At 31.7% G+C, this 12,160-nt stretch overlaps 2 protein-coding genes across 2 annotated transcripts in view; one reads left to right on the top strand and one right to left on the bottom strand.

The window, feature by feature from the left end:
- LOC113403370 (autophagy-related protein 101) overlaps positions 1-12,160 on the bottom strand; it is a 60,523-nt gene that overhangs the window by 29,616 nt on the left and 18,747 nt on the right. The gene's annotated exons all lie outside the window — the stretch shown is intronic.
- On the top strand, positions 33-9,695 carry LOC113403369 (protein bangles and beads). The gene is made up of 2 exons (XM_026643902.2): positions 33-213; positions 8,139-9,695. The coding sequence occupies exon 2, from the start codon at positions 8,140-8,142 to the stop codon at positions 9,415-9,417; it is 1,278 nt and encodes a 425-aa protein (XP_026499687.2). The 5' UTR covers positions 33-213; position 8,139; the 3' UTR covers positions 9,418-9,695.

Here is a 12,160-nt window from a genome sequence, read left to right as displayed (position 1 = left end):
AGCTTCATATAAAAGATGTACAGATCACTTGCAGTGTCGAGTCAGACATTGCTATATAAACGGTGGAATTGTCAAACTACCACCAATACTTTGCCGGCCGTTCCAGCGCACGCACACAAGAAAAAAAAATCGGAAGTTTTTTTTTAATTTGTGTCAGTGGTCAACATCTTCTACTATTCATCTTGTATTGACTTGGAATCCGTAATAAACAAGGTAAGCTTTTCAACATTGATGTAAAAAAAAAATCAACTAGGAATAGACAGATTATATTAAATTTTTTTATAGTTTTTAGTATTTTTTATTAACAGTTTTGTTAGTATATTACGCTCTACATAGGTTCTATTTTGTTTTATAATTTTTATTATGAGTATAATCGATAAAGAACTTTTTAAACAATAATAAATAATTAATAGTGTATTTTTATATACGTGATTTATTTGCAAATATAAGTTCGACAAATATACAACTATAACAGAGCAACAATAATATCAATTATGTATTCTATTATTAAGCCAGTCAAGCACGATTAGTTTGATCTTACGCTCCAATGGTTTCCAAACACGAGTTTAACAACTGCCGTGTTTACTGCCTTGCCTCATTTTAATATTAGATCATTTCCCATAGTTATTTTCAAACGATTACTTTTAAAAATACATTTTTAGGCTGAATGATTAACACTCTCAATAAATAAAAAGAGAAGCAAAAAAAGAAAAACGTTTTATAATTAATATATTATCATTTATCGTAAGATTTAGAACATACTAAATAGTGTATATCAACAACTAAACAAGATTACAAAATTTAAACAGTTATCAAATAAATAAAATCTACTGATTTTTCAAAGAATTATTTACGCCTTAGTCACTGTAATATGTTATATATCAAATCCTACGTAAAGAAGACTTACTCGTATATAACAGTTCTACGTCTTCGTAAGGATTACATTTTCTTTCGTCAGAGCGTATTGAATAAGTACAATCGACCTTTATAGATTCAAATCGTTTTAGTTACATGTATTTCATACGTCGAATATAAAATAAAACTTACGAACCAGACATCAGTTACATTACCTTTATCAAGCACCGAATCATACAAGAGAAAAAATGTGACCTTTGCGGTTCAATAAATAAGATCTATTAGAAGGTAGCTGCATCCCTTTTTATACATTCGACTTGCACTTAACGAATTCGTCATACATAGTTAATAAAACACAAAAACAAACTGACATCTTTCTTATAAAGCAGTGGTTTAAAATAACATAATGTCCAAGGCTCTATTATTATATCCAGCCTGCCAGGGCCACCTGCAAATAGTCGACCGTATCTTAAAATCTTAAATACCTACAATCCTTCGTGGAGCCTTAACATTATTAAAGAATAGTATAATCAATCTTATGTATATTTTAAAAATCAAATAATCAAACGTATTTATAATATTAATATTGTAATTGAGGACATTTATATACAATAATTTGGTATATATATATATATTTTAATAAAAGAGGCTGTCGTATAAATTATAATTATTTTTCAAAACGAATTTTAAAATTTGTTACGATACCAATAGAAATGCAAAAGATAACATAGCAAATAAAAAAAAAAATCTTTAAAAAGTTCAATTATGTAAACACTATTTAAACTATAATGAATAAATAATGGCAATTAAAATTCGCTACAATATGAACCACAACAATCACTGTTAGTCACCAATAATAATCTGCTGCTATAATGATTTTGTTGATTAGTTACACTGGGTATAAGCGGTATAAGGCAAGCCTTGGTAATTTTCAATCAACTTTTTCAGCACGTGTGGTACTGACGTTTTCATGACTCATAGACTCCACATACCCTGAGTTGATCGATATCTCGACGGGTAATAATAAAATGTTCGAATAAAGGTCATATTTAATTGCTAAATAGATTTTAATGGTATAAAGATTGTAGAGATGACAAATTCGTCTCTATTTTATATGACATATTTAAGAACATCTGTAGCGTCGGTAGCGGTAGATTAAGGGTGGTTGATATTTAATTCAGTGTAATTTTTAGAGACGCTGGTGAACACTTCCCATTCTTTTTACAAAAAATAAAAAATATATATCATAGCTGACGGTAGACGTTAAACATCTAAGAGGATTATGTTAATTATTTTCTATTAGAAAGAAGTTGATAATTTAACTTAGCGATTGCTGGTGAATATGGAGATTTAAATGAAAATATTAACGTTGCTTACTCGAGCGCTGAAAAGACCAAATTTGTTTTTGGAAACAATATTTTTTTTCATTTGAAACAACTACACAATGCGAGAATTAATTTTCAATAATCGTATTAATCTCGAAGATCGATACTACGCTTTTAGTGTCGTATAAATCATTCACTTGCATGTGTTTCTGTCAATAATGTGACGCATTTTACCATATATTTGCGCAGTACATTTCCGCTTGTATGTGACATGGGACCATAATGTTTTACATTGATTTATACATACTAAACAAAAATTGTGGTTATGACCATCATAGTGATTCGTGACGGTATTTCGTGATGTTATCTATAATATATATTTTTTAATATTACTTCAAAGTTTTAAACAGTAAAATCTGCTGTTTGTTGCTTTATTATTTTTGGATAATATATTCTCCTTTATTTAACTTGAACTTGAAATTTTAAAACTCAATGAATACTTAGAATGAAGAAATATTAAAAATTAAATTATCTTTTAAAGTCCACTCCGAATCCTATACAAAAGAGGACCATGAGATTTGACAGAAGTCAGTTGATGCTGAGCTGGACTCTATTCAAATAGACTTGCCGCATCAATTGTTCGACGTAATAATAATTTTCACGGATCGTCAACAATTAGTCATGCTCTAAACTATGCATGGAAATGTTTTCGGACAAACAAGGTCGTTATTTAAATAAATATGTAATTGTTTTAAAAATCTTATCCATCAATCGGTATGAAATTTTTCCGTGTAGCATTAACTAAGTATTTTCCTCGTATATGCTAAATGCATCAATTATTGTTTAGGTTATAAATATATCACATAAGTATTTAAGCTTGATTTTTTAAAAGATAATTTTTACGCTAATTTGAAATTGAGGATAATAATTAATATCAAATGATTATTAGAATTAATTAAAGACGAAAATGCTTTATAACTATGAAATAACTGCCTAAGTATTTTCTACTGTTAAATGTATTACTTTTAACTTTTTGATTTCTATATGTTTCGTATAACATACTACATGTAATTGTTGCATCAGTCGATTAGGATATAACAGGCAATAAGTAAATGTTTCAAATATACGTATTATATAGTTTTTTTTCGGCTCATCTCATGTACATTCACCTTAATATATGACAAACCAATAGTGCTTATAAGTCTTGAATCAAAAATATTATGATTTAATGTATTATAGATTATAAAAGCAAACCATTTGAGAAATTAAGATAGTATGAGTTGTATTTTACTTTCATATATATAAACGTTCTATATTTTAAAAAAAAATATTTTTTTTAAGAATAAAACTTGATTTTTATTGGCTAAGAATAAACTAAGTTAACTTAGAAATGTCTAGGATTTATTTATATGTTATATAAAATATTGAAGATTACGCGACACGAGGAATATTTAACCTTAATTACTTTTGATACATCAGTTAAGGAAAAGTAACGTTTTTTGTTTGTAAATGTGCAATAAATGTTAAGGTTCAAATATTATGCAAGTCGATTACAGAATTGAGTACACTTATTGACATTTAACTTGCAATGTGTGGCGTTACGCCTGCAAAGCGCTCTTCCGCTGGCATTGACCTATGATTCTAGACCAGAAATCGCTAACGACTTTTATATACTATCTATTTATCAAGATTTACCGTTGCTGTATTTCGCTGGTACTTTGGAACATTTTATAAAAAAACTTGTTCCATTGCAAGTTTCAATAGCTATAAAACGTTGCTTTTTTGGATGTTATCCGTGGTACTTATTACTTATAGCGTATGCCTCTGTCTCATTATGAAAGAAAATTCCGCACCCATAATGCAATAGACGACGTTGATGGGCTTTCATATTACTAGTGTTGCAGAAGCCGAAGCGAAGCCCCGTCATTGCCGACGATTTGAATTATTCCGAACGAGATAATAGGATCGATCAGCGTCCCAATGCGTCGACAACTCGACAATGAACCGTGGGTCGAATATTGCACAATCACTCGAATAACGGGTTTCGACATGCGACAACGAACCTCATGCTGCAGGAACAGTATAATGTAATACTGAGAATACTAAAATTAGGCCTACCGTTTATAGCGTATCAATCTACTGTACGAATTTACCGATTTGTAAATAAACTGAGGTCGTTGGCTCTTTTGCAGAGATTATTGAGCTCTGTAATAAGCAAAAAGTTTCTAGTACTGCAAAATCTACGCGTAATATTACGCAGCAACCACTTTTATAATAATACTTGTAATATCTAGATTAATAAGGTTATTATTGATTGAAAATTTTTACAATGGAAAGTAGCCCAGTCAAACAAAGGAAGAAGTAGACCGGCAAATCGGTTTTTGTGTGAAAACGTGTACAACGAAAAAAACTCATGTCTGGGTCACAGATCCAGACGGTCGCGCCTTAAATTTTAAAAATTTCGTACTCCGTGTGCGTCCAGCAAACGTGCGAAGTTTAATGACAATCCGTGTCCAATTTAATGTAAGTTATACATGAATAAGCCTCATACATCCGAATCATGATGCAACGATACTTTAATGCAAATGGAGACCATTGAGTTTCCCAAGAACGTGTGTACAAGCTGCCGATGAGAGATGAACCTGTTTTGTATCATTTGATTTAAATGTTATTCATTTATACGCTCGAAAAGGTATTTAAACAAAATTTAAGATAATGGACAGTATTTAAAGTTATACGCTTCGCCCAATAGTGTTTTCGAGAATTAATTACATTGATTTATTTAGTTTTGGAATATATGTTGTTGTATACGTTAAAGCGTTTTCAGAAAATATAGTATTATTAATGCACAGTAGTGCGATGTATAGAATAATCTCTGTTTAGAAGTTCTATAGGATAACATTTTGCGAAAAATGTCTCATAAAACGTGTCTGTCATACAAGATATTATCTTACATTATAGCATTATACAGGGTCGTTTAAATAAATTTATTTGAGACGTAGTAAACTTATAATTGGACCATCAAATGCTCACGACTCACATTAGAGTTATAGTAATTGCTAATTATATTTTTTTTCATATTATTAAGGTTTGGTGCGAAATTTATTATATCTGTTTGTTGCTTTTTTCTTTATAAAAAGTCAACGTTTATATGCAGTTTTAAGATGATGCTTAATCTAATGAAGTTTATAACTTTATATACTAAATAAATTTACACAGGGAATGAATATTTTCATAGAAGATCGACATAAACTTTACTACCAATACCAGTATAATAAAATAAAAGGAAGCGAAGCAAAGATATAAAAAGAAATACATCTCCTATTTTTTCCAATGTTGGATGGAAAAAAATGTAAAATTTCAGGAAGTCATAAAATCATTTTTAGTTAATATAATCGCTGGTATGTAATTTATGTTGCAACTTAGGTCTGAGGCGAAATTTTACAAGGCCTACTAAATAAGGTTGCACCTAGTGATCAAGTAGAAAGTCTGTTCGAGCTACACAGATTGTAACACGTTTATAAACAATATAATGTTCAAATAGCTTGACATACTTACTTATTCTTCGGTCAATGTCATAACATAAATTACATATTTTGGCGAGCTATATGGAAATTGTAGAGTTCACATAGAAAATTTGTAAATAAAATTTGTATTTATAACAGCAAGCATAAAAGACAGAAATGTAATAAAAATACATCGACATTATTATCCCTATATACAAATAGCCGTGGTCCGTTTGAGTGCCGGCATATTTTTTGATTGGCGCAATAAGCCGGCATGCGCTGGGATTCAATTGAAAGATTGCGCCGATGTGTGGGAAGACGACAATGCTTGCCCTCAGTCCACCGAGGATATCCTTCCAGAAAATAACTAACTAACAATCACATAAATCATATCAGTTACGTTAAAAACGAACACAAATGAAACGCAGTCATGCAAGACGTGCTTGATATTTTGACGATCAATTTATTGCTTGTAATTTTTTTTTCAATATGAAATTTAGTCTTATGTATGTATCGATATAAAATAATATACTATGTTATTATCAATAGTTAGGTGTTAACCAGAGAAAAAAAGGACATAGTGATTCGTAATCTAGACATAATTATAGTATGACTGCAGCAAGGGTTTCGTGATATATAATTTGAGGTTTCGTGGAGAATATGTTTTTAATATAATTGGCAGACTGGTTCATGCATCACAAGAAAACCACTGGTTGGTTTTTCATCGATTTAGTTATTAGTTACCCAGATAAAAAAAAAGTAAAATAGAAAAGTTCCAAAGATACACATACATAAGATTGTACTGAGCAATAATTAGTTTTTTTTTATAGACTACAGAATTTTAATAACTAAAAAAGAAAACAATAAAGTCTATGATTATGTATTAATTACGATCGATGGTGCCAATGCCCTCGACGGATGTTGGAACCTGTTCGCTGTGTTGATGTGTCTTATTTTTTAATCTTATTATTTTTAAGTGCAGCCGATGCAATGTTGTTATGTGGCCAGTGTCTTTTTTTAGTTATTTAGCTATAATGAATAAAAAAGGTTGTATAGCATGATTAATTGATATTCGTTATTCAAAAGATTCTTATACAGTCAAACAATATGTGAAAGAAAGGAGAACTCAGCGATTTTCTTTTAAATATTTTTCTTTAATAAAACTAAAAATACAGAATGCCGTGATACGCTAAATAACAATATAAAAGGCAACGATCGATTGAAATAAAAAAAATACATCTAGGATACTATGTATTATGTTAGATGTTTTTTTTTACACATGTTTACATATTGAATATTAAATTCATAATAATTATAAAAATTAACAAATTTTTAACATGAATACTATTTTATCTGTTTTTGTTACCAAGAAATTAAAGTTCACTTATAAATCTGTTTAAAATTTATCGTTGATAGAGTGAATCATACGTGCGATAGCATCTCTGCATTCTAGTTGCCGATTCCATTCAATCAGTCGATTAAAATTCAGATAATGTGTGATGGTCTCGCCGGATCATCCATATTACTGACGCGCGTGTAGCATCCTGCCAACAGCACGCAGTAGGAAGTGTCCATCATGTGCCAACTTACTTCATTCATTTCGCAGAAAAAGTAACAATAGGATTTTGTGGCATATTAATATATCGTACCGAACACAATTGGCCAATTTGATACAGGTTTTTGCCATATTTTTGGGACTAGGCGAGAGATTATCACAATACGTTATTACGTCAAATGAATCATTAAAATATCAAGGGCACGTAAGAGTAAATCAGTTATTAAGTACAAAAATATACGACTTTAATACATCGTAGCGTCTCGTAATATATAGTTGTTATGTAAAGCTGATGAACAGCATTGTGAACACGGGATTATTGCACCCGCTAATTATTGTAACGCTGCTGTAATTCCAGAGCAAAACAAGTTGGTTTTTAAAATAACTACCCCGTTCGAAGTTGTATTCTATTTGTAGAGCGGCGCCAAACCGCATTCCAACAGGACCTAGGATGTCTTTGTCTTCCCTTTAACTAGCTAGGGTATAAATAGAACGCGGACCAACAACCTCTTATAGTTATTACATCCATCAATAACGTAATCCTTATGTCAAATTTTAAAATAAATATATCTATTTTTGTTATCCCTGTAATATTATTTGGAAATTGTCAAAAGTTTAAAGTGATATTCCATAGCCCACTTTCACAAATAGTTTACATCCTACTTATTCATATTAGCTTTAATTTAATATGACTAGAAGATAGGCAGCCGTCCCCAGCGTATCGGGCCCTTAGATGATTCAACCTTAATAGGAAAATTGCTTTAGACGTTGGTGCCGGCCGGCGGCGCGTAACATTGGCCTTACCGCACTCACGACTTGCAGACGTGCATTTGAATTCTACGCAATCTCGCGATCATTATTTCGTCAAACCACTAATTACATAATTTGTCTTTTCAGGATGAAGGTCTTACTACTTTGCATGGCCTTTGCGGCTGTGAGCTTGGCGATGCCGGTCGCTGAGGAGAAACAAGATGTGCCCGTCGCACCTCCATCAGTCCCTGCAGTCAAATCTGAAGATGTCATCAAGCCTGAAAGCGAAAAAGAAGCTATCCCCGTGGAAGAAAAAAAGGCTGACGTTGCACCTGCACCAGAAATTAAAGCCGCTGAAAAACCAGTAGAACCTGAAGCTAAAAGTGCAGATAAGCCCATAGATGCTACCCCTGAGGTACAACCCGAGGCCAAGGTTGAGGCTGTACCCGAAGTTAAGAAAGAAATTATTCCCGAAATTAAGGAATCAGTTCCAGTTAGTACTGAACCTGAACTAAAACCGGAAATAAGCCAAGCAGTGGAACCTAAACCAGAGGAAAAAAGTGCACAACCCGAAACAAAGACAGCAGCCGTAGAAGAGTCTAAACCGGAAGAAAGCCAAACCAAGGTTGAAGAGATCACTGCACCGTTGGCGAAATCAGCTATTCCTGATGTAGTCATTGACGTAGTCAACGCAGTAAAAAACCCTGCTGCAATAGCTGATGATGTAGTTGACCCTGCTGCTATCAGCCCTAGTTCTGATCCGCAACCGATTGTTTCTGGTAAAAACGCTAACCCTGAAGACAAGCAAGTTAAGGCAGATGCTCCTGAGTCCAGTGCTGTTGAAATTAGCGAGAAGAAGTTATCGGTAGAATCAAAGTCAGAAGAAAAGCCAGCTGAAATTGCAACGGCTTCAGATGCATCTGCTGCCGCTAAAACCGCCGCTGTATCAGATGACTCTACCCGTGTAATTCGTGACGCAGTTGAAGAAAAGAAGGAGTCGGAAAAGCCACAAGCCGAAGCTAAAACTGTTGCCGAGGCTATCAAAGATGAAGTAAAGCCTGCTGAAGTACAAGTGGATGCTAAATCTGCAAAACCTACCGAAGATGTTCAAGCTCTTAAAGAAAATGAGCCCGAATCTCCTAAAGTTGAACAGTCAACTGACGCTGCTAAAGATGTAAAATCTATTGAAATACCAAAGGACAAAGAAGACAAGGAGGTCGTACCTCTTGCGCAACCTATCGATGCTGTGAAAGATGTTGCCAAACCTGAGGTTAAATCAGAAGAAACAATCATGAATGACGCTCCAGCAAAAGGAAAGAACAGTTCTGAAGAAAGCGGCGAGAGCTCAGAAAAGAATGAAAGTGCAGAGAAGGACTCTTCGGAAGAGAGCGGCGAAAAATCAAAGGAGAATGCTCCTAAGCCTTAGATAAGTTATATTAAGTTCTTAGGCGGTAGGCGTGTGTCGACTTGCGCCCTCGACACGCGCCCTCCGCCCGCGCAGCGCAGTGCGTTTGTGATCAGCATCCTCGCGCGACGTGTGACCCCGCCTGGTCATCACGTCCGCGTGTATATCTGACTATTCATTAGTACTAGAGACTTATTTAAATAGTGGAAACGAAAAATTACCTACGTTGTAATTATTTTCAAGTAAATTATCGAAATCACTGTACTATAAGTAATAATAAATACGTTTTTTATAATAAATATTTCATTTTTCCCATAACATTTAAAACCCATTTGAAACATATGAGATACTAGTCTTTGAACATAATAATAAGAAATCAAAATAATAATAAAATCGTTTTCATTTTTGTAATAATATTTACAGAATAGTACTGCCAATGAAATTATCATTGTCAGAAGTAAGGCAACTACATTTTTCGTTGAAATATTTTCATTTATATTAAGATCAAGATTTTAATTAGTATTTACTTATTAAAATAATAAATTATATTATTTACATTCGTTTGAATTCTTTTAGATTTCAGAATTTTAAATGAATATACGACTTGTAATATATAATCCTTATATTACATCGAAATAAAATTTCAAATCAAAATATACTTAAATACATTTAAAAGGTGTTTTTAAAAATACCTTTGAAATGTTACTGAACATAAATTTACAGGTAAAAAAATAAATTTTCTATCTAGTAGAAACAGCATTAGACAGTACGAGTAGATAATTCTTTAATATAATATTAAATCAACGATTATAAACTTCACAATTTTTTATCACTATGTATGCATATTATAGAAGAAAGTCGATTCCCGTCGTAAAGTACGCAACGGAATTTCATATGGTTTTCATCAATAAACTGAGTAATTAAAGAGGTAGGTTTATATGTATAATCAACTTCAACTTTCCTAGCCAGAAAAAAAAAAGATTATTCATTTTATTTGTTCTTCAATCTAAAACTTGTATATAAGCCCTTATAAAGCCGTGTGAAGCCGGTATAGGTAGCTAGTATATCTATAAAAAGACCAGTAAAATACCTACTATTTTCAAAGATTGCAGTAATGTGAGTTTCTGCAAAATTTTATACTAGAGTCTAATATCGTTCCCCAGCAAGGGTGTACATTTTTGGAGTCTAATCAAAATCAATTATCAATATTATAATAAAAAAAAATTTAAATAGTTTAAAATTTATAAAACTTTATAGCACACAAACTTTCACCCCCATTTTACCCTCATACATACGTTGATTGATCAAACTTCCATCCCCCTTTTCACACCCTTAAAAGATGACTTTCTTGATAAAAGCTAATATGTTCTTCCCCGATAAAAATTCTTAAAGCGATTTAAGCGTGATGAGGTAACAGATAGATTTATTTTCGCATTTATAATATTAGTAGGGATATTAGAAACTTACCTACAATACGTAGTAACTTTATATAAGTATATGTGACACAACTATAAGTACTCCTTTATTGTTAATTTTGAGACATAAAAATCAGGTGTGCCCGTGTATAACTGTATACGTGCATTTCCGTATAAACACAACTATTATAGTATGACTAAGCATCGAGATGATATTACATTATTTATACATTTATTTAGTTAATATATCAAAAATAAAAACGTGTAAAATATTAAAGTAAATTTAACGTTGCTTACGATTTGAGTATTTTTTTTTTACCGTCAAAACTTGTAAACGAAATTTTGTCTGATACACAAATTCAAAAAAACATATTATTCTAACCTTTGAGGACTAATTAAAAATGGCAACTAAATTATGAAATCGTAAATAAATACACTAAGGTTTTTTTATTTTATGACAGGTAGTAGGTTAAAATGACATAAATGTTCAGAACCAGGTACTGGTTCGATATAGTTTACTTAGAACGTAAATACGTGTATGTGTGAGGGTGGCACGCGACGACTTTTCAAAAATAATTAATTGTTATTCAAATCAAAAATCACCCACAAAGACAAACTTTATAATTGCACAAGTATTTGTTTAGTTAACGATGTAGTTTTATAGAAATAACATGAAGTTTGCAGCTTCATATTGTGCATTTACTTTGGTTTTCATTCCTTATTTTCTCAAAAATAATATATTTAAGTGAAATATATTTTTTTTACCAATACTTTCTAAAGAAGGCAATCTGCACGTTTATTTACATGTAAAACGCCAAATTCGACGTAAACGCTTATAAGGGAATAATTCAGATTTTTTTTTGGGATATTTCAGTAGCTTTGGAACATCTAGTCATCATTGCTGATATAGTAAAATTCGAATATTATGCAAAGGAAACAAAAAAAAAGCCAGTGAATAAATGTAAAGCTATTCTGTAGAACAACTCAAAACCTCACCGCAGAATACGATCGTGAAATTTTCCAAAGTGACATTGACAAGGGATTAGATACCTTGGCTGCCTTAGTTATTTTTTTAAGCCTACTCAATCTTCTGGTAAAACTACCAAGTTTAATAAATAAAACCCTTTATAAAAAAAGGGTTTTATTTATTAAACTTTTATTTATTGAATTTGACGTGATTTCATACCATGACCAATTTCAGTTGTATTCTAAGTTAGAATAACTCTAATCTAAGCGTCTACAATCCTAGTAATTTATATTTATATATTTTCAATGTAAGTATATTTAATTTGGACGGATGAATTGGAGTCAATATTGAAATTAGCTACTGGCAATCGTTTTAAATAAAA

The sequence above is a fragment of the Vanessa tameamea genome, chromosome 13 (assembly GCF_037043105.1).
Source record: "Vanessa tameamea isolate UH-Manoa-2023 chromosome 13, ilVanTame1 primary haplotype, whole genome shotgun sequence".
Lineage (NCBI taxonomy): Eukaryota > Metazoa > Arthropoda > Insecta > Lepidoptera > Nymphalidae > Vanessa > Vanessa tameamea.
The sequence above is the reverse complement of the archived record's forward strand: the minus strand, read 5'-3'. Positions and strand labels throughout refer to the sequence as shown.

Coding starts and splice junctions, on each gene's coding strand:
- LOC113403369 (XM_026643902.2), top strand. CDS start 8,140: ATGAAGGTCTTACTACTTTGCATGGCCTTTGCGGCTGTGAGCTTGGCG.